This window comes from Triturus cristatus, chromosome 3_1 (assembly GCF_964204655.1).
Source record: "Triturus cristatus chromosome 3_1, aTriCri1.1, whole genome shotgun sequence".
Taxonomy (NCBI): Eukaryota; Metazoa; Chordata; class Amphibia; order Caudata; family Salamandridae; genus Triturus; species Triturus cristatus.
Window position 1 is genome coordinate 354,276,226 of NC_140583.1, and position 24,113 is coordinate 354,300,338.

A 24,113-nucleotide genomic window follows, 5' to 3' on the forward strand; every position below is an offset into this window, starting at 1 on the left:
AAAGTACTTGAAACATCCAAACGACAAAATCAGATCATCCCAGACAAATCATGCCCATTACCTTTGCACTGTACATCACATGTGCATTAGGGCAGGATTGTTCCTTGTCAAGTAATAAAAACAGGTTATTGTGCTGGCTTGAAAAAAGGTGGTTTCTCAAAACGTCCCTACTTAAGGCACTTTCTTGAACTTTAAGAATTTTAGGGCTGATGAATGAATGGTGGAAATCTGGATAGACTGAGTCTGGTACACCTTGTAATATGGAGTTTTCTTTTAATACGCTTAATCAGATGCCAGAGAAGAGGGCATCTCCATGCCTGCAGAGACATCTCCAAACGATGCACCAGCTCTATGAGCCGTTTCCTGCATGTATGCCATCTGTTCTGTGTAATGTTCCTGCACATAAGCTAGGGCATCCACATTTGACTCAAGACTCCTAGCAATAGTAATGTGTGAAAGTGTGAATTAGAGTTCAAACAGCAACCCGGACAAGTTCAGATCAACAAACTTCATAAGATGTTGTGCCCTTCATGTAGCAGAGTGGTGATGATTGACTGAAAAGGGTGTTTAGGGGGAGCGTGGGAGGAATTCCTACCCACACCTTTACAAGGGCTGATGCACCACACAGTCCACTGAAGCAAGGTTGTTTAATTGACCATACAACGCTTATGACTACCAGAGAACCAAGCAAATGCTTAATGGCCCTTCTAAAATTCTAAACGCAAGTGAATCAGAAATTAAATCTAATGTGACCGGTAAAATTCAGACCCCACTTTGGCTGGAACAACATTCAATAACAAGAAATAACTCATTGGATGACAATGGAGAAGATGTACTGACAAAAAGGCAGTACACCGTGAACGTACGCAATCACAATTAGGAACATGATCAACATGTTTAGGTCTCGCGTGGTGTTGCAGCGCAAAGCACTGCTCGCCTAGGCGAGAGATTTTGTGAGAGAGGACTTTGAGAAGAGGGCTTGAAGCCCCGCCCCTCATTTCCATTGGCTGGCGTCACCGTTTATGGTAAACAGTGGGCTGGCATTGGAAATAAACTTTTTGGGTTGCCTCCCTTTCGCTTTTTGGGACAGCCCCGCCAGACTGGATCGCTTGCTTCACGGCTTTCGAATTAGAAACAGATTGCCCTCCCTTAAGATAAGGTCCGTTGTCCATGCATTTGTGCAACCACCTCCCCCCACCGCCACTACGCTGGACTCTCCTCCATGGATGTGGCACAGTCCCGACCAACACCGCTCCGGCGTTGAATCACGGAGTCGTCGTGTAGTGCTTCCCCCGCAGCGGGTCGCAGGCTAGGCCGTGTCCCTTTGTGCTGCTTGCTTTGCAGGGAGGCAGAGGAGCACGAGGCAGAGAGGCAGCAGGCCAGCAAACTCATCCTACAGCTGCAGCACGACGCCTTCCAGAAGTCCCTGAACGACTCCATCCAGTCCGACCCCCTGTGCCTGCACAACTCGTCCCTCTTCGCTCTGCAGAACCTGCAGCCCTGGGAGGAGGAGTCCCTCTAGATGCCGCCTGTCACGTCGCTGGTGTGAGGACAGCTTGTGGCACAGAAGAGCCTTCGTAGCTTCAGAGCTCAGCCGGACTTAAGACCTCGAAGAAGAGGCTCTTGGCTGGGGCGCCCTGAAGCCCAGAGTGCGGGACATTCCCATGCGCCCTCTGCGCGGAGTGAGCAGAGCTCAGGACTTCCGCCCTCTGGGGGGGCTGCATGGCAGAGGGCATGGGCTGGCTCAGTCCTTCCGGGGGCTGCATGCGTGCAAGCACAACTTCCAGAGCGGACGCTGCCTTTCGAGTGGGGACTGAATTTTCGACAGAGCACAAGCCCGCTCAGACCACCCAGGGGGAGCACCATAAGAGCACAGGGGCTGTGCTGCCTGGCATCCCTCTCCACAAGAACCAGACGGGAAGCGAGACACCAACCTCGTGCCGCCAGACTCCACAACGATTTGTTAAGGGGCGTGCAAATACTATGGTTAGAAGTTGTCGTAGATCACTTCTCTGAGACATCGAAATGCTGGGAAAAGACATTAGCTAATTTGCATAACTTCATCAGTTTCAACTGCATGAATATACAGAGTGATGCACAACCTTCATACAAATCAGCAACTGCTCAATGCTCACAATGTGTGTTTTTGTTTAAATGCAAACTTTGCATAACAAAATGGGAAAACAATTTTTGAATGGAGCGTCGCTGTACTACATAGAGGTTTTACATTAAAAAATAGCATTCTAAACGATTTTTTAAGCCATGGGCAAAATTAACTGAACCGCGCTGGTATACTTTATACAGCCTCTGCCTTTTCCTCGGACGTTTTTTCCACATCGGTAAAAGCAGGAACAAATATACCCTTCCGCATTAGCCTGGCGACAGTAACTGGAATCCAAAATGTAAAGGTTAATAGATTTCTGAAAATACAAGTTGGTGACTAGCAAGATAGTTCAGTGGGTATATGCGCCTACTATCCAAATCTGTGTACTTCTTGTCGGAAATCCGGACATGCGCAGTCCGCTCTCTACATTCTGATGGCATGACATAAGTGATAGTGAATCGGGTACAGCATGATCGGCCATTGCCGCGCTTTTATAACTCCGGTTGAGGTTAGAGCTATAAAAAACAAACATTACAATGCAATAGGTCTCGCATTTCATTATGTTAAAGCCATTTACTTTGCTATACAATACCATTAGCAAAGCAAATGGCTTTAACTTAATAAAAGGCGAGACCTATTGCATTTTCAATGCTTGTTAAAGGAAAGGGTTCAGGGCCACAAATGTGGTTACTATAAAAATAATTCAAAACCAAATAAAGATTCCACCAGTGAAAAATGGTCTAGGCAGAATTTATATGTTGGCTATATTGGTCATTAGAATAAGTATTCTATAGATTTCCTAAAGGCTTAATAGCCATTACACAAACCTTGACCATTTTAATGCTAAAACACGCTCTGGTTAGAGAGCCAGCAAAACCCAAATGAGCACAAAAAGTCAAGAGTCCAAATCTTTTTACCGCACATTCTGAAAAACTGTTCAATCTGGTAGTACAGACCATGTTGAACTATATAATAACCCTAACTGTTTAGGCTATAAGCACTCAACCACCAAGTCTCATTATCCTCAAATTCCCTGCTGCTACAGGATGAGCGGCAACAAGGAGCATCAGTCCTCCTCACTGATTCAGAGCAAAAAGACTTGAGTTTGCACAATGGTACATGATCTACTTGATCACTTATGAAGAATAACTGGACAAAAGGCATACTCCCACGCCAGAGTAAATACATCCCCAGTAATTCTTTCCGACAGCAGAGTAAAAACCTTGGAGGGTAAGAGTTTACACTGGTAGATGGCAAAAATGTTTATGTGAAATGTTCGCAATGTGCAATGTTCGCAATGTTCACACTCACCATCTTCCATTGTAATTGCACAAATAGTCTGCTCACTTGGGTATTTTGTACACATCTTTAGTGTTGTCATTCTAGTCCATCAAGACATGTTCAATCGGACAGCATGGTGGAGTGCCACCAAGGATAACCCAATGGCACACAATTGCACCAGCATAATGATGTGAAGCTTCTCCTTGGACATTGTGTCTCCTACGTCTGTGTAAAGGATAGAGTTCGCAATTAGGGCCACTGGCACAGCCACTACTGTAGATCAGGGCGCAGTTATGGTCCGGCAGTCATCTGGCCCAAAAGCTTGTTTCAAAGTTTTCTATTGCGAAAAAGGCTCGACTATGTGCACACTATTACCTGAGACACAACAAAACTGCAAAACGTTCTAATCTCCACAAGACCAAGAAAGAGGATAGCACAATTCCTGAAAACAGAAATGGCCTACCTGATATTGGGTACTCTTAGCAGTCTTTCCTTGAACTCTCTATGAAACTAAACTGACGAACTGTAGGTGATTTGTGGTGACCACAGTACACACAAACTGGATTAGTCTCCCCCCAGATAATAAAACAAAGTAGCTCTGGCGATAATGCTGAACTTAGATACTGAAGTAGGCATTTAACATTTTGACTATCACAATATGAGCATCAGAACAAGAGCTTAAAAAATCTGAGCTAGGGTGACTATTTTGACCTTTGCTTACTGAGAAATCTATTGATGTCGAAGAGGTCCCAAACATGCAAAGATTATTAGCAATACTATGAATCAGAAAAAACGAGCAATAATATTCCTGTCGCAAGCTTCTTGCACAGTAGTCACCCAACCTTTTAGCAACAATAGTTTTACAACCCCTTTCAGATTCTCGAACTGAAGGCAAAGGAGGGCAGGAAACTGAAAAGGTTTTGTGAAAAAGCACTGCATCCATGACAGAGGCAACCTAATACCTCTGCACTTCTATTTCTGGACTGGTGTCTGAGTGGAAAGCTAAGACAGCACCTGACATGGAGCAAAATCACCATGAAGGACATATGAAGAAGCGGACAGAAAAATGCAACCTGATATAAATACACTTTGTGTCCTTTATTGTAGAGTGAAGAGTAGGAATTTTGAGTTGAAGGTTGGGGGGATCCACATTTGTTTGACCAACTGTTATTGTAAATGGAGATGCCCTCTAGCTTTTTACAATACTAAGGTGCGAAACTATTGCTTATCGGCACTCCTGCAATGGAGGGAAGCAGCACACTTGCGATCCACGCCTAATGCTGGGCACAGCAAACACTTGCAATAAGGGCATGGTGAGATTGACCCCCAAGAAGCATTTTATATCTCATGTGTATATTTTATGGTTATAGTGTTGACACGTTACAGAGTAGACCAGTGTAAATGGCACTTGTTAGTATGAAGATAGGCAAAAAACCTGATCGCACAGAGGGCTCCTTTATGAGGGAGGTGATAGTAAATTCAAGTCCAGAAACAAAGATGATGGGGTGTATCCTTCTGAAGTAAGTAGCCCCAAAAGCCTCAGGTTTTGGTAAATGGTAAACTTACAAAACCTTTCCATTAAGCAGAGGCACAAAGCAGGGGCTTTCACACAGTTTGCGATGGTCATGGAACCTCTGGCAACGAACATTAGATGAAAGGTGTACTGGTTGGTGGAGACAAAAATTAGTTCAGACTCTTTGTAGATTAGATGTCTCTTTTTCTGGGATAACCTGAAACATCACATTTGGTTGGGATTCAAAAGACGGAATACTTCTCCGAGATTAAAGATATAATCTGAGCAGCTCTGAACTACTGGTCCTATCCACTCACCCCAGCCAATAAGGGAGCTTTGAATAAGATATTCCAGTCCGTTAGGACTCTTGGACTAGGGCACCTTGAGGCCAGAGTAATGGGAGATATTGAGAGAAAGACTTGAGGGTTATTTGGAGCCCTCCATCTCTTCCCCAGAATACCTTTTCACTCAAAAAGTACATGCAAAAGGACACTGAGGATGGACCTTTACAGAGTAGTTCATTGCCACTGTTTTCTCTCCCTGAAACACACACCACTCTATTACGCATGAGATTTGTCTCGGATCTGTAGGGGCAGAATACATTCCCCCCTTGGTCAAATGTGGGATTTTCTTTTCCCCTCTTAACTAGAGGGTCTACCTTTTTAATGGATGGCAGAGCTGCCCCAACCTTAAATCCTCTTAATGGTTAATGCTGCATCCAAAAAAATTAAACTATTTTGTGTGTTTGTAAAATTTTATTGAGAACATATTAGGACTGCAACATCAGATTACCTTTATTGTATCTGAATGGCACAACAGACGACATTCACACCTTACTGGACAAAGGAGAATCCGCGGCCCTGGTGCTGCTCGACCGCTCCGCAGCCTTCAAAACTGTCTCCCACCACACTCTCATAACCGCCTTCAACACATCGGCATCACGAACAACGCTCACAAATGGATGTAATTCTTTCTTACAGGATGCACCCAGAAAGTCTGGATCCCCCCTCTTCACATGACGGGCCAAACACATTTGTAGCATACCACAAGGTTCATCCATGAGCCCACCCTCTTCAACATCTACATGACACCCCTCGCGGACATCGTCAGTTCACACAATAAACATAATTTTTACTATGACAACGACACCCAGCTCGTCCTATTGCTCTCAGCAGACCTCACCTCAACTAAAACTAACTTCCACAACTGTATGAAGAACGTCTCTGCCTGGAAGAGGGACAACTGTCTCATGCTCAACATGGACAAGACAGAAGTCCTCATCTTCAGCAAGCACACCAGCCTCCTGAACAACTCCTGGTGGCTATTGGAACTCGGTCCCACCCCCCACTCCTAAAGACCACGCCTGCACCCTCTGTAGCATCCTTGACAGCGAACTTTCCATGAAAGGTCAAGTCAACGCCGTCTCCTCAGCCAACTTCCACACAATCCAAAAGATTTTTAAGTGGATCCCCACCAACACCAGAAAAATGGTAACACAGGCCCTCCTCACCAGCTAACAAGACTACAGAAACGCACTCTATGCCTGCACCACCACCGAACTCATAAGGAGACTACAGCTGACACAGAACGCATCAACCAGACTGATCCTCAACCTGCCCAAGAGAGCCCACATTACACAGCACCAGAAGGACTGCCACTGGCTCTCAGTCCAGAAGGGATGCCTTTTCAAGACACTGACCCATGCCTACAAGCCCCTCAATAACCAAGGACCCACCTACATGAACCGCCGCCTGCACTTCCACCAGCCAAACAGGAACCTCTGCTTACCACAACTAGCCCTCGCAGAGATACTATGCACACGAAGCAGCCGCACCGAAGGACTCTTTCTCCCACCTCACCGCCAAAGCCTGGAATGAGCTACCCCTCCACCTCCACACTCCACCACCATTGAACACCTTCAGGAAGGACCTTCAAGACCTAACTGTTTGAATGAGACCAGCAGTAAGTGCTTAGATACCCCTCGGAGAGACAAGCCGCGCTCTACAAATACGTTGATTGATTGACTGCCAACTTGTGGGGTAAAGAGCAAATACCATCCAAAACAATGTGGGTTGTTAGAAGGTGGATCACATTTGAAACAAGTGAGACCAGTTACCACAAAGCATCATGGAGCTAAGACTGTAAGGAGACAAAAAAGAAATCTAATAGCAAAGACTGACTATGTATGGGGACCCTTTATGGATTACACGGCTACAGACATCCAAGGCCCTTTTTAGCCACATCTGAGTATGAACACTGCTGATGCTTTCGTGATCAAAACTAAATCTTGGATAAAATGTCTTCCGAACATCTACTGACTGGGCACAGCTCGCTGAGGCAATTAAACTGATTATCACTTCTATTTTCATTTTAAACTTGACTATATCACCCAAAAATGCTATGGCATAAATATTATAAAAAAGTAAAACATTTAAGCAATCAGTCAAGATGTGCCTTCAACCCATTCAACTGCACTTGTTTTACCCAACTCACTACACACATTGCCTTAGCTACAAATTTGAACACATTCCTAATGCACACTGCCATGTATAAGGCAGGAATAGGAAGTTCATGTAGCCTTCTCTCTGGTAGTGGCGCATCGGATGTGAATCAAAAGAAAAATAGATAAGGACGATTGTTTTGCAATTAATAGTAATTGCCAGTAGTTAGCTGTGTATTATGACTTAGTGGGAAATGACACTTTCAGATTTGCATGTAATTTTAGGGTTATAAATCATTTACTCATCCCAAATCTCTGCAGAATAACAAAGTTACACGTTCTACTTGATTTTTATTTTGAATTGCTTGTTTCTGCAAAGTAATTTTTGCAATCTTGCTACGGACAGCTTCAGCTGTTTGTTGCACGGATCACTGTACACAATACTACATAGTGTAGTCTGCGGATCAGCCCCAGTAATCATAATGGGAGGCCTTCTTGTCCACTGCAACCATTGCACATTATTCGAAGGGTATCTTGCCTCCGCCACAGGAGTATTTCAGCTTTACCATTGCTTTTAACTGGCTAATCTGATCCTTTCAATGCATACATGTGCTACTCGCTGAAAAAGCGCTTTGACGCCTCATCAGGGGTAGTAAGCGCTATATAAATGCAATTACAGTACAATACAATAGTATGCAATTATTTTCACAATGTTGAACATGTGTATTGCGTCATGTCGTTTGCCCCCCCAATTCATAACTTTCCTTAATAAATTGGTTTCTGTTTTTGAGATTGGAAATTATATTGTTTCACATACTTCTGTGAAGACTGAGTCCAATGATGGTATTACTTGTACTAGTACACCTTTACTATACCCCAATCCAAAAATATATATTTTCACCCCCTTACTCCACCTACTTTTCATGGAATTCCTTGTGCAAAGATGAATGACGCACCGTACATTTGTGTTTATGAAGACTCCGATTAAATAATCTCCCTGGGATCAAAAAATGTATGACATTTTCACTTTTGGACTGCTTTAGTTGTAACATATATATTGAGGATAAAAGTATAAATAATGTGGGACACCATTATGCCTCTTTTCAACTACTGAAATTGCAGCAGCTAAACAATTGTTACCTCTTCTAAGTTGTTACTGCACCTTCCATCACTTTTTTTTCACAACTCACGTGCACAGTCACAATTTTTCTTCTTGGAGCACTGATTTAATATTTGAATATACGATAAAACTCTTAGTGAATGATTACGTGTTGGACTTTGTGTTGGATATTGCTTAGGATTTAGTACTTAGAGAAGATTTACTCGGACTCTGCATGAGGAAGATGTGTTTGTGAATAGTTCTAAAAGGCCCTTGGGGGAGGTGATGAGTATCTCTCTCCCAATTTCCTCCAGAAACTGAACATACATCTAGGGCGATATTAACGTTGGATTTAAATTAAAAACACCGATTGTCTTTCCTTTGTTTATACCTTTCTTGCACTGACAGGAACCTTTGGGTAATATAAATTCTAGGCAACTTACCAATAACACACAGATGTTTGAGCTTGACAAATGCAGCTTGGATTTCGAGAATAGATGGTAGATTCTTGTCCAAATCTGATTTGTAAACATCACTTCTTTGTGGATGACTTCTGGTTATTGCATTACAAATCCTAATATGAAAAGGCAAGTTATTTCAGAATTATACAAAATTATCTATAATGTAGCAAAAAAGCACAAAACACAATGCCATATTACGTAGCAACTAGTTATTTAATTAGGGGGTGCACTTCAATGTTAACCCTATTTAATCTTTTTATTCAAACTTATGATCAAAGGTGCTGCAGCATGCAAGAGCTGTCACCCCTTGCACTAACAAACATTAGTTATATCACAAGCGCTTGGACTTGATATGCTGCACACTGTTCACCAAGTGATTACCATCATCACTCTATTTACTTTAAATGCAGATGCATATGAATTTATTCAACAGGTTTCAACAAAAAGAACCTTTTCTTTCCTTTTTCAAACGCATAACATTACAACACTCAGTTGATATGTACAATTTTCATCATGTATACAATTCTGCCATGAATCCACACCATGTGATAGTTACCATGTACAATTCTTTACAGAAAACATTACTTATACAGAGTCATACGACATTTAATCATGTGCCTAATGCATTTCGGGACCCTAACACAGTCCCTTCCTCAGGGGCAATCTGAAAATGCAAAATGAAAAAATATTATTATATTTAGTATCAATTGAGGCTACCCTTAGGGCCTGAAGTCACCACACAATTTCCATTTAGAATAACCAAAAGGTTACTTGCCACTGTAAACCCTTATTAGTGTTTCTGGTGTATTTTCTACCTCTATGAATGTATATCACCCAGTGGATAGTGTGAGTGTTTTCAATCTGAGAAAGTCATACCTGTACTCTGTAAGGGTGGGCTAAATCAAAACCATTCCTTGTTTATAAGCTGCAAGTAACCAAAGCAGCATAATAAGAAACTCACTTTCCTGAATCAAATGACACCCTGCTCCTACAACGATAACATGAATATCAGTAGAAATACCTTACCTACTTTGTGCAGTTCAGTGTCTGGAATCTACAAACCAAATAAGAAACTTCTATCAGAATACAACACACTAAACGATTTCAAAACAGCAACCAACTTACGCAAGGTCGTAAACAATGCAGAACAGTATCCTGGTAACACGTGTGCCAAAAGCTTTATGTTTTTACCAGTGAATTGAAACACGAGCACCACGTAGATCGACCAATCCGTCAATACTTGAATCCCGGACGCTGAGCACGCAGGTATTAGAAATAAAAAGGACGCGCGTATAAAAAGCGGACTAGTCGAACTCCGAAACAGTCGCCATGTTGAAATGGCTATATATGCAAATACGAACGATAATCTGAAAACACAATACCGACTACCCAAATGGGACTCGTCATTTTAACATATCCTAAAGTAGCACTATTTTGAGATGGCTTGCAGTCCTGATAACAATGTATAAAAAATTGTTGTTATATGTGTACTAGTGAAACCACTAAAGTACCAAAGATAAAGATAAGTCTATAAACGATGCTATCAGTGCTGGGATCTCAGACGCTGAGCGCTCATGTGTATCAAATGAAAGACGTGCGTTTAAAAAAATGGACTAGTCAAGATGCAAAATTGTCGCCATATTGAAATGGCACCGTATACAAATACGATCGATAATCTGAAGAAGCGTTTGTGAAACATAATGACGCCAATACCAAATGGGACTCGTCATGTTAACATATCCTGATACGCCACCATGTGAGTGGCTAAATATCCTGATAAAAATAATAAGAAGAAAACTGATGTCATATGAGCACTAGTGAAAAACTAGAGTGACAGCGATTGAAATAAACCAAAAACGATACTGTTAGCTACTAAGAATGCACTCCTGGTCCTCACCCACAGTTTATCACAGCAATCCAATATACATCATATTACAATAAAGGAATGTCTAGTCCACCCTGCAACAGAATACCAAATTAAGAAGGACTCCTATAACCTTATTGCTTAAGGAACCTTTGTTCAGATTCATGAGAACTTTGCGGTTACGTAACTTTTTTACAAACGTGGTTAACACTGAACAGACCACTGAAGCTGTGAAATTTAAACCCAAAAGTACATTTCAGGTTCCTATCTCACATAGGATGTTGGACACATTTGAAGTAATGGTGAATAAAGATATCAAGGGATTGAATTTACATAAATCTAAACAAGAGACACTTGACAAGAACCACTATCAGATCTATAGCTAACAACCCACACATAACTGTACGGCCAGCCGATAAGGGAGGAGCTATAGTGTTAATGGACACTACCTTTTATGAACAAAAAGTTAATCAACATGTCATGGACGCTGACACTTACTTACCATTGGATCTGGATCCTACTGCAGAACATTTGGGCATTTTAGATGTTATTCTTAGAAATGCCTTAGATTTGAAGTGGATTGATGAACCAACTAAAGCATACCTTACAACATCAAACCCACGGAGACCGAAACTTTACATGACATTAAAAATTCACAACGATATGGTGAACCCGCCGTTCAGGGCCTATTGTGTCCGGGTGTGGGTCTATCTTTGACCCCCTGGGCAGATATTTGGATCACTTTTTACAGATATTCGCACAAGGATGGAAATCTTATATCAGAGACACAACTGACTTTCTAATTAAGCTCCAAAATATGCAACCAGAGATGCAACCATCTTGGTTGCTGTGTACCATTGACGTCACAGCACTTTATATATCGATACCACATACAGCTGGATTAGAAGCAGTTGAATGGGCTTTGTTCCAACTTGAAGATATAGACACTGAAAAAGTTTTTTTTATTACGGTGACTCCATTACTGTTTACATCACAGTTATTTTAAATGGAATGACACATATTATGCACAACTAACAGGAACCTCCAGGGGTTTTTCTGGGGCCCCAGCGTATGCCAATATTTTTATGGCTCTATTTGAACAACAACATATAATGAGCAAACAGGTTTGGTGGTCCAAAATAAACCTCTATTGCAGATTCATTTTATTTTAAAAGTTTTATATAGCGCTAGCTTGACCCATAGGTATCGGAGTGCTTTACATACATACTGTACAGAAAAAAAAGGAACGAAAATTGCATTACATAGTAGGCATGCAGTAAGGAAGCAACCAGGGATAAAAAATACAGCATGGAAGATAAGGTGGTTAACACAGTCCGATTACCAACTATCCTAGAATGTCTAGAGAGAGGAGTAAGCTCGGATATTGAAGTCTAGGTTAGTTGACGTTGGTCAGGAAAGTATTTGTTAAGGAGATGGATTTACAGGTCCCTTTTGAAACAGGAGTAGGAGGGGTTGCATCCGAGGACTCTAGGGAGAGCGTTCCACAACCTGGGAGCGTGGCCAGAGAACGATCGGAATTGTGTGGTTTTCATTCTCAGTTTTGGAGGAATAAGGAGGAGTGAGTTGGAGCTTCTCAGCGTTCTGGATTGACCTGCTCTTACCAGTTTGTTGTTCAGGTAGTTAGGGGCCGGAGAGTGAAGAGTTTTGTGTGTGATGCAGGCCAGTTTGTAGATACACCTCCCTTCCATGGGAAGCCAGTTGAGGGAGGTGAGAGCTGGAGGGATGTGTTCAAATCTTTTTACTTCAGATAGGAGTCGAGCGGCCATGTTCAACACTGCCCTGAGAGGGGCTAGGTGAGCTTTTGGAGTCCTCATTAGGATGGCATTCCCGTAGTCTATTTTAGAGAGAACTAGGGATTGGACCACTGTCTTGAGGTCATCATGGGGAAGAAAAGGTTTCAATTTCTTGAGGTGTTTTAGAGAGAAAAGAGCACTTTTTGCAGAGATTTTGATGTGGGCCTCCAGAGATAAGTTCTTGCCAGGGGTGATGCCTAGAGACTTAACTGAATCGGATAGGACGATGGAGCAGTTTAGGGCGACCAGATTCTCGAGCCACTCTTGGATTGGACGATGGATGCTTTTTGGAGAGAATAGGATTAGTTCTGTTTTCTCTGGGTTGAGTTTTAAGTGGATAGCGTTGAACCAAGTTTGGATCTCGGTTAGAGTGGCATTGAGGTGTTGGATGTCGCTGGGAGACTTGATTTTGAAATAGATTTGGGTGTCGTCAGCGTAAAGGTGGTAATTCACTTCAGCTTTTTTCAAGATGATTGTGAGGGGCTCCATGAAAAGATTGAAGAGGGCGGGGAGAGGATCGAGCCTTGTGGGACCCCAAGTGTGACTTTTGTTGGTTCGAGAGACAGTAGTTGATTTTAATTTGTTGCGAGCGGTGTTGAAGGAAGGAGGTGAACCATTTTAGTACTGTGCCATTGATGCTGGAGCGCTTCGACAAGGTCTCCAGAAGCGCTGGATGATTTACTGTGTCGAATGCCGCAGATAGGTCAATAAGGATGAGTAGGCAGGCATCATTCATAGATGACATCTTTGTTATCCGTATGGACACTCAGATGAAATTGGAAGAAATGCTACAAGCCATGAATACTTTTGATCCTAGAATCCAGTTCACATACAAGATCCATGACAAGCAAATTGATTACTTAGACGTAACAGTAATCAAAAAGCAAGAGGGTACAGGCTTAGACACTCACATACACACTAAACTGACAGACCGAAACAATGCGTTAGCATATTCAAGTTTCCACCCTAAGAGTAATAAAAAAATTACCATATTCCCAATTCATCAGGATAAAAAGAATATGTTCCGAACCGGAAGTCTGTCTGGCAAAAATAGAGGAATACAAACAAAGTTACCAGGGGAGAGGTTATCCTGAGAAAGACTTGCAGGAATGTGTAGACCCCCAGTCACTCCAACTATTTACCCTGCCAAGCAGACACCCACTTTCAGCGGATTCTAGCGCTGTTGGGAAGGGAATCGGCACACGGACGCCATCGCTAGGAAACGCGAGGCCACGTCCACACGATAGGCAACACCCTCCCTCTATCTCCATAAATGTGTGTCCCACGCAAGCGCAGCGGACGAGCGCAGCGGGAGCGCCGTTTGCGCGCCGAAGGCGCGCCTAAGGCAAGCCCGTCTGCGCCCGTCCGCGATCGTACGCGGTCTAGGGCTATACCCCATGTCCCTCGTGTGAACCATACACGGTGGAGTAAGTCAGAACTGCTAACGCTTTGCCCTAGCACTACAGAGCTGTGCAAGCACAAACTAAAAGTAGAGGACAACATAGGCTGCGAACATTGTCACTTCTCCTATGATCCTGGTAGGAGTATGGTCACCACGGACAATACTTTACAATGCGGGCTGATTAATGTCCGCTCCTTACGCAAACACAAGGTAGATCTATACGATCTACTCACTGAAACACATTGGGACCTGGCATTTCTCACCGAAACATGGCTGGATGAGGAATCCACGCCTGACGCCCTAGAGGCACTCCCAGAGGGATATACAATATACAGACAGGACAGACCCATAGGCAGAGGAGGGGGCATTGCAATAGTCGCACAGGAAAGTCTACGCTGCCAGCTTAAGCATGTGCCTATCTTGGACAGCGAGGCAGGGAGCTTCACGATAAAAGTGAATAACAACTATAAACTGGAAGGAATGTTAATCTACAGACCCCCCGGCCCCTCAGCTAGGTTCGAGGAGAGCCTGGTTGAATGCATTATAGAGACCTCGATATGCAAAAATAATTACATGGTACTTGGTGACCTTAATCTTCATTTCAATAACCCATCCGACAACGCCAGTAAAAACCTCTGCCAAGCATTAGAAGCTTTACAATTAAATCAAATTGTAAGCGGGCCTACCCACCAGTTAGGGAACTTACTAGATCCCATATTTGTTAACTGGGGGGAAGTAGAAGCGAAGACTCCCATCCCTATCCCCTGGTCGGATCATCACCTGGTACCGTTTACCATTCAAATTCCTGAAGGCAGAGCCCGTCATCCGACTGCACTGTACCATCTAAGGCGAAAATGGGCCTCCTTCTCCCAGTCTAAGTTCTGTGAGGAACTAACAAAAGGAGGCGATCCAGGGGGGGATGATGCAGACACGGCTAACTCCAATCTCTGCAAACGCATTAACAATGCACTAGATCTTACTGCCCCGCTATCCAAAACTAAACCCAGTGATCGTGCTCAAAAAACCGCACCCTGGTTCAGTACTGAACTGCGAAATGCTAAAACCTTATTGAAGAGAGCAGAAAGGCAATGGCGTCGGGCTATCTCTAAAGATACTAGAGAGGTCTACTTGTCAGAGAGGCGAGTCTACCACGGACTGATTAGAAAGGCGAAAACCACACACTATGAGACTAAGATCAACGAAGCTGGTAACTCCACGAAGGAGTTATTTCTGCTTTACAAAACTCTCTCTAGTGGAAAATCCGTCACTGTCCCTGATGACTGTTCACCTGAGTCTTGTGACAGAATCGCAGATTTCTTTGCCGAGAAAATATCTAGAATTTACTCGGCTTTCCCAACTCAACCCACGAATGGGATAGAGTTTGTGGAAAAACCCAGGGACAGGGGAAACTCACCCACCCTTACCAACTTTGTTACCCCACCCACAGAAACTCTCCTAAAAATCTGCCGTTCTGTAAAATCAGGTTCCCCACGGGATCCCACCACTCCCAAACGCCTAAAAGACAGCCTGGGGGCCTTGGAGCCCTACATTAGGCATCTACTGGACGTGTCTTTTATGACAAAGACTGTGCCTAAAGAATGGAAAAAAGCGGTGGTCCTTCCTCTTAGAAAAAAACCTACCATCAGCTTTGATAAATTAGACAACTTGCGGCCCATCTCTCTTTTACCATATCTGGCCAAGGTAGCAGAAAAAACGGTCAATCTCCAACTAATGGATTTCATAGACAAAACTGCCTTACTCCACGACACACAATTTGGCTTCCGCCCCCGCCATTCTACGGAATCGGCATTATTGACGGCTGTGGAATCCCTACGGCAGGGGGTGGATGAAGGTCACACTATGGCCCTTATCCTATTGGACCTGAGTGCGGCATTCGACACTGTAGCTCACTCCATCTTGCTACAGTGTCTGAATGATGGAGGTATAACTGGAGCCGCACTCCAATGGATCCAATCCTTCCTAACGGGGAGAAGTTTCCAGGTCCGCCAAGGGGACCACTATTCCCGAGACATAGAATTGGGTCAGGGCGTTCCTCAGGGTTCGTCCCTGAGCCCAACTCTTTTCAATCTCTATGTCTCCTCAGTGGCTCCAATTGTAGTGGGACACGGACTACAAATTGTTACCTATGCCGACGACACTCAGCTGGTTGTCTCCCTCTCGCGTGCACCCGGTCTTGCTATGGACAGTTTCAGGGCTTGCATGCAAGATCTTGCAACCTGGATGTCCACTAATTGCCTGAAATTAAATGGCAACAAGACTGAGGTGCTCGTGGTGGGAGGCAGTCCATCTGTCTGGACGTCGGCATGGTGGCCACCATGCCTAGGCGAGGCCCCTACACCTCGGAAAGAAGTCAGAAATCTCGGGGTCTGGCTAGATACTGATCTGTCTTTCGGACCACAGATCAACAGGGTGACGGGCATGTGCTTCAGCATTTTAAAAACTCTGCGGAAAGTCCTAATTCTCCTCCCCACGGCCGCCCGCAGAACGCTGGTGCATGCTCTAGTCACCTCACGCTTGGACTTTGGCAACCTACTCTACTTGGGAGCTACCTATAAAGCGATTAATCGACTTCAGGTGCTACAGAATGCTGCAGCTCGCCTCATTTTAAACCTCCCAAAAAGATCGAACTCCAAGGCCGCCCTCCAGTCACTCCATTGGCTGCCAGTGAGGAGCAGAGCTGAATTTAAGTCCCTCTGTACCTGCCACCGTATCCTCGCTAAAAAGGCGCCAGCACCACTCCAGAACCTTATTACAAGGTATGCACCAACTCGTGCACTGCGCTCCTCGCATGGAGGCTTACTTAAGGTCCCTAGGGTGAAAAAGGCCCGTATGGGAGGAAGTTCCTTCCGATACCTGGCGGCAAAAAGCTGGAATAATTTGCCTCTTAATCTCCGTCTGGACCCCTCCGAATCTAGTTTCCGGAGGAAATTAAAAACTTACCTCTTTTCAAAATAAGTGGGCTCCTCCCCCACTTCTCTCTCTGAGTGCTTCAGTTCAGCGCGGGGACACGCATTTTGCGTAACCAGGCGCTCTATAAATGCCCCTTAATAATAATAATAGACTGAGCAGTCAATAAGGAATGTCAAGATCTATTGGTTTCCAATAAACAAAGGCAAACCAATGAGATTGTATTTGTGTCTAAATATACGATGAGTTCGCCAGCTATCAAAAGGATCATAAATACAAGATGGGAACGATTATCAAATGAACCTGAGTTTAACAATATATTTCAGAGCAAACCCTTACATGCATACACTAGAGGAAGGAATCTGTGAGAACTATTAACTATCCCTAAGATTAAAAGACAACCAAAGGATCCTAAAGGAACCGTACAATGTTTTAATTGTACACACTGCAATGATGTAATTCCAGGCAACATTTTAACACACCCCACCTCTGGAGAAAGGATACAACTGAGACACACCAGTGATTGTAATACTAATAATGTAATATATTGCATCAAATGTCCTTGTGGAAAAGCCTATATTGGAAAAACAGAGCGTAAAATCAATAGAAGGTTAACAGAACACAAAAGTAGAAATAGGACAAGAAACATCATCTCATCATTAGCAACTCATTGGATCGAAGCAAACCACTCAATTTCACAACTTAGATTTCAAATTGTTGAATAAGTCACAGCATACCCAGGCGTAGACAATAATAGAAAACTACTTCAACGTGAAATTTATTGGATTAAAACTTTGGAAACAATGCTGCCAAAAGGGCTTAACGATCGTTTAGATACGTCATGTTTTATTTAGATCACCACTGAGTTGGATACATTCACATATATACCATCATAATACAGTTGGCTATTGGATAACAGTTGAGTTGCATAGTTGGTTCCTTAAGCAAAAAGGTTATAGGAGTCCTTCTTAATTTGGTATTCTGTTGCAGGGTGGACTAGGCATCCTTATCGTTTTGGGTTTATTTCAATCGCTGTCACTCTAGTTTTTTTCACTAGCGCTCATTTGACATCAGTTTTCTTGTTATTTTTATCAGGATATTTAGCCACTCACATATGGCGGTGTATCAGCATATGTTAACATGACGAGTCCCATTTGGTATTAGCGGTATTATGTTTCACAAACGCTTCTACAGATTATTGATCGTATTTGTATACAGTGACATTTCAATACGGCGACAATTTCGCATCTTGACTAGTCCATTTTTTTAAACGCGCGTTTCTTTCATTTGATACACATGAGCGCTCAACGTCTGAGATCCCAGCACTGATAGCAATGTTTATAGACTTATCTTTATCTTTGGTACTTTAGTGGTTTCACTAGTACACATATAACAATTTTTTTATACATTTTCATCAGGACTGCAAGCCATGTCAAAATGGTGGTACTTTAGGATATGTTAAAATGACAAGTCCCATTTGGGTAGTCGGTATTGTGTTTTCAGATTATCGTTCGTATTTGCATATATAGCCATTTAAACATGGCGACTGTTTCGGAGTTCGACTAGTCCGCTTTTTATACGCACGTCCTTTTCATTTCTAATACCGGCGTGCTCAGCGTCCGGGATTCAAGCATTGACAGAGTGGTCGATCTACGTGGTGCTCGTGTTTCAATTCACCGGTAAGAACATAACGCTTTTGGTACACGTGTTGCCAGGATACTGTTCTGCATTGTTTGACCTTTCGTAAGTTGGTTGCTGTTTTGAAATCGTTTAGTGTGTTGCTTTCTGATAGAAGTTTCTTATTTGGTTTGTAGATTCCAGACACTGAACTGCACAAAGTAGGTAAGGTATTTATTTCTACTGATATTCACGTTATCGTTGTAGGAGCAGGATGTCATTTGATTCCGGAAAGTGAGTTACTTATTATGCTGCATTGGTTGCTTGCAGCTAATAAACAAGGAATGGTTTTGATTTAGCCCACTCTTACATAGTACAGGTATGACTTTCTCAGATTGAAAACACTCACACTATCCACTGGGTGATATATATTCATAGAGGTAGAAAATACACCAGAAACACTGACCAGGGTTTACAGTGGAAAGTAACCTTTTGGTTATTCTAAATGGAAATTGTGTGGTGACTTTGGGCCCTAAGGGATATCCTCAATTGGTACTGAATAGAATATTTTTTCATTTTGCATTTTCAGATTGCTCCTGAGGAGGGGAGCGTGTTACGGTCCCGAAATGCATTGGGCACATGATTAAATGTCATATGACTCTGTATATGTAATGTTTTCTGTAAAGAATTGTACATGATGACTATCACATGATATGCATTCATGGCAGAATTGTATATATGATGAAAACTTTACATATCAACTGAGTGTTGTAATTTCATGCGTTTAAAAAAGGGAAAAAAAGGTTCTTTTTGTTGAAACATGTTGAATAAATTCATATGCATCTGCATTTAAAGTAAATAGAGTGATAATGGTGATCACTTGATATTACGTAGCAATTCATACCATGTATCTGTCCTTTTCTTATTATTCCATTTCTCAAGCTACTTTTCCTAACACACAAGACAAATACAACATGTTAGAAGAACCTGTGACCAGATGATACTGCAGTGTTAAAAGCGTGTATGCGACGACGTAGGTCACAGTATGAAGAAAAGGCAAATAAAAGTGACATGCAAGGTTTTACTATTGCTGTCAAATCTCTTTTCCATAAATCATAACATTTTGATCACAGAAGTAGCATACCTGAAAATACCTGCATATAGCAACGCAAGTACTAGAGCAATACTTAAGAGGGGAAAACGCGTTTTCAAAATCAAAATACTGCACGGGGTGATAAATGCAAATAACTTATCTGTTGTATGTCTTAATGCAGTATCAGCAACAGAGCAAACGGGACTAAAAGTAGGGTGGAATAAATTACAGTCTAGGCTGCTGGACTGGATAACAACATTTCCAAACTTGATTACCAGAACAAACCTATACTGGTCAAAAAGGTGGAGCAAGTAAATCTGCCTCCAATGTCTAATTTCCACAGAAATGAACTGTAATTCCAAGTTTGGAAACTACTGGTGCCATCCGTCCCCTGGACACTTCTGTCATCTCATCCTCACTGTGATTTAAGTCAGTGATACTTCAGTAACTCTTGTAAATATATGTCCTTCAGTCACACCATTTAATCATTATCTGTACGGTCCTTTTAAGGTCTTGCCTAGCATTGTAGCGCATGCGCTGCTCGCTCGGCGAGATTTATTGTGAACGAGGAGTTTGAGAAGAGGGCTTGAAGCCCCGCCCCTCATTTACATTGGCTTGCGTCACCGTTTATGGTAAACGGTGGCCTGCCATTGGAAATGAGCTTTTTGGGTTGCCTCCCTTTCGTTTTTTGGTCCGGCCCATCTGGATTGGATCGCCTGCTTCACGGCTGTCGTGAAGCAATTTCTTATCTTTATGAGGCTGTTATATAAACAAGCCTTGAGATCCAGTCCGGATGGGACGTCCCAAAAGGATATAGGGTGCCGCATGTTTATTTTTGTATCGCGCTTTCACATCACATATCATTACATCCACTGCGTTGTTATATCGCATGCCATTACAACGCAAGCCGTTACAACGACTTGCTGTAGGGGGCAGAAGGTGTTGGATTTGAAATCAAACACCTTCCCTACTGTTGCACTGACGGAGTTTGGAATAGAAAATGATACTATTCCAACATCTAGCGCACCCCCCCCTACAGCAAGTCTTTGTAATTACTTGGGTTGTAATGGTCTGCGATGTAACAACGCTGTTGTTGTAATGATCGCATTGAAAAGGCATCCGTTGAAACGTGGCATATACTCTCAAAACAGCCAGTGGCAGGTACCTTAGATGTTTGATTTGAGAGAGTCAGATTAGTTTATATTAACTGGCACCTGGAGCAGGCAATATATTGAACAGCACAAAAGGGGAAGCCAAAGACATGAGAGTTTTGATCACCTAATGATCATAATCGGAAACGAGTGAGACTTTGGAATAAGCACGATTTCCCTCTTATGTGAGGGAAACTTGTGACATTTCCATATCAGTATCAAACATACTCATGACCCTTATTTCAGCCATTATAGATGATATGAATAAATGGGTCACTCACAGCAGACTCTGAGCCAGTTATCTTCTGTAATCCAGATGAGTCTTTGTTGGTGCCCTATTGGATATTACAATTCTGTCACCAAGAAATACGGAGGAGAAGCGAGTGTTAGGAGGAGAGCAATAAGCCTTATAGAAGGATTAAGGATCGTAAAAAAGGATGCTGTGGGCCTATGGTGTGCACTTCTGGATGCCCAGCTATTTGGTTAAGGCAGGGGAAGTGTGGTTATAATATAGTGTGTGTATTTTCTATGACAAAGGTGAAAAATATTGGTTTGCTACTTTCCAACTGCATCCCAGACAAGCGGCCAAGATAAAGCTGCAGACAGGCTAACTTTCATCCCAGAAGGCGGCAAAACAGAGTGCCTGCTCATTTATCACAGGTATGCCAACAAGTGTTTGAGTGGTGCAATGCACATTAACTGTCCAAATCACAATAACTCTGAGCCTAAGAGTGCATATATGAAATAGACACACTGTTTGAGAGCAGGTGGTGAATCTGGACTGACAATTCTAAAACACGTGAGGACAATAAATGGTATATGTGCTGAAGAGTTATGATCAGACCAGAAAGAAAATTGTTGTGAGGATTAAACAACAGTTAAATTAAAAAAACAATAAACAAATTCTGTAGGCAGGGTACCTCCATCACCAGTGGAAATTTATAAACTGATAGCATGGTGGTAATGGTCTACAGGATTTGAGGCCTATTCTGGGAAGGCAATAGCATGAGTGGTATGGTCAATACTTTTTTTGTGAACGGGTCGCACTTGGCTGTGCACACAGGGCATATTCAAGTTTATGGCGCCATGAAAAAGGCTTTCAGATAAGAACAATGTTTTACGCAAGAACACTTAGGTATGCTGGATTAAAATGTACAAGCACCCTTTTCACGCTGGCAAGCAAAAATTACTCAAACGAACATACAGTTGCATCATTTTCTGACCTTTGGTCTACTTTTCTTTGTTGCAGCAGATCTTTGATGCTGGCCATTCTCACAAGTGCATTTCCATTGGGGTGATTCCAGCACCACACCTAAATAAATTTGAGAAGATTTATGATTGCAAGATCTTCATCTAATTAGACATTTGTAAAGTAGTACAAACACGGATATCAGAGGTGCTCTCACGCCCATCTCTCCTGCTCACTCAACAAATAGGGCTCCACTAATTGGGGGGCACTATGTGGTGATTGTGTATGTGACTTCCAGAATCCAGGGCATTCTTGATGAGTTATGCCGATTGTGTCTGACTGTAGCCAGATATGGTAAGGAGAAAGTGACAGTACTCCTAACTGTCCAATAGAGGCCTGCCTGAACCATCAAAGAAAAAAAGTGAGTGTGGACTGACAATCTGGTTTCATCCCATGCATTAGGTGTGGTTTGTTGCAGTTGCATTTTTTGGGAATGCAAGACTGGTCACCCTTCCGGATAAGAGTATGCCACCTGTTAAAAAGTAATCCCCTTTCATCTGTACAATACAGTAGATTGTAATCATTGCACTGCCTTGTACAGTGCCTCCTCATCATAGCTATGTACAAATACTTGCATATCTCCAACTTGAGAGAGTAGTAATATTTTTGGCTAATTCTGGTGGTAAATGCGCACTACAATAAATTTGAAAATACTTACTACAAAATTTGTTAAAAACAAATGTTGGTTTAAATAGAAAAGGGCTTTTTCAAATGTTTTAGCCACATGACGCAACTAACACAAAATAACCTCATTTCAGGAAGGTATTGAGAAATCACAATAGAAGGTGGTTTCACATTCCTTAATAAATATTATTTTTCTGCTGCCTAAAAGCTGAAACATCCTGTATCATTTAGAACATTTCTTGCCATGTTTGCTGTTGTCAGCATTTCCAAAGTAATTTTCTCTAACTGCGCTAATAGCAACTACTATTTACCTAATGGAGTGACTTTATGAAAGTGTGTTTTTTTTCTCTTGCGCTTTCGCTCTCCCTAGTTAATCTTTAGTGGATAAGTAGTTCATTATTTTAATGTTTCAAAAAAATCTCAGAGCAAGACAAGTGACATGTTTTGTGTATATTAGGGATTTTTTAATTTAGCTAAGACAAGAAATCTTGAAACGTCCAGAATAAATGAGGCAGATCAATAAAATGCCATTTTTGTCACAATTGTATTTTTTGTGAATAATAAGGATAATGTTCCTTACCCAATAAGCATCTGTTCTTGGCATGTAGAGCTGTAGATTCATATGCTCTGCATACTCCGGCGATCTAGTGTTAGGTCCGGATGTTTGCAAGTTGTTTTCCTAGTCACGAGGTAAGGTTACTCCTCCTTTCGGTGATAGTGCGCATGGGCATCGACTCCATTGTTAGATTGTTTTCCCGCAAAAGGGTGAGAATGGAGTAAATAAGTGTAGTATAGCGTTGTCCATGCATATAAATGTATAATGAAGAACTGCAACAACTACAGGTACCCGGGGAGGCGGGTGGGCGCATGTGAATCTACAGCTCTACATGCCAAGAACAGATGGTTACTGGGTAAGTAACATTATCAGTTTGAGGCATGTGTGCTGTAGATACACATGCTTTGCATAGGCTACAAAGCAGTATACTCCCAAAGTGGTGGCTAACCTGTAGATGTTGCAGTTGTTTGGAGCAGTGTTTTTAGTCTGTTGACGTGTAAACACATCTACACAATAGTATTTGATAAATGTTTGTGGTGTAGACATGTAGCTGCCTTACATATGTAAGCTAGAGGAATGTTGCCTAAAAAGGCCACTGACAGCCCTATTTTGCGAGTGGAATGCGCTGTAGGGGGTATGGTTAAAGGTCTTTTAGCTTTAATATAGCAAGTTTGAACGCATTTCATAATCCATCTGGCAATACCAGATTTTGAGATAGGATTACCTTTGTAAGGTGGAGCAAATGTAACAAACAGTTGTTTAATTTTGCGAAAATCTTTCTATGTCTTGCAGTAAAGGTCTTTTAACATCAAGCGTGTGAAGAGTGCGTTCTGCCACAGAATCAGGTTGAGGAAAGAAAACTGGTAACTCAACCGATTGGTTTATATGAAATGCAGAAGAAAACAAGTTACTTACCT

At 42.4% G+C, this 24,113-nt stretch overlaps 1 protein-coding gene across 1 annotated transcript in view; it reads right to left on the minus strand.

Annotated features, from left to right (window-relative positions):
* MTMR10 (myotubularin related protein 10) overlaps positions 1-24,113 on the minus strand; it is a 436,359-nt gene that overhangs the window by 81,589 nt on the left and 330,657 nt on the right. Inside the window, exons 9-10 of the mRNA XM_085644093.1 lie at positions 21,991-22,079; positions 8,881-9,011 (exon numbers count right to left, since the gene is read on the minus strand). Coding sequence (XP_085500219.1) covers positions 8,881-9,011; positions 21,991-22,079 — 220 coding nt within the window. The remainder of the gene's footprint in view (positions 1-8,880; positions 9,012-21,990; positions 22,080-24,113) is intronic.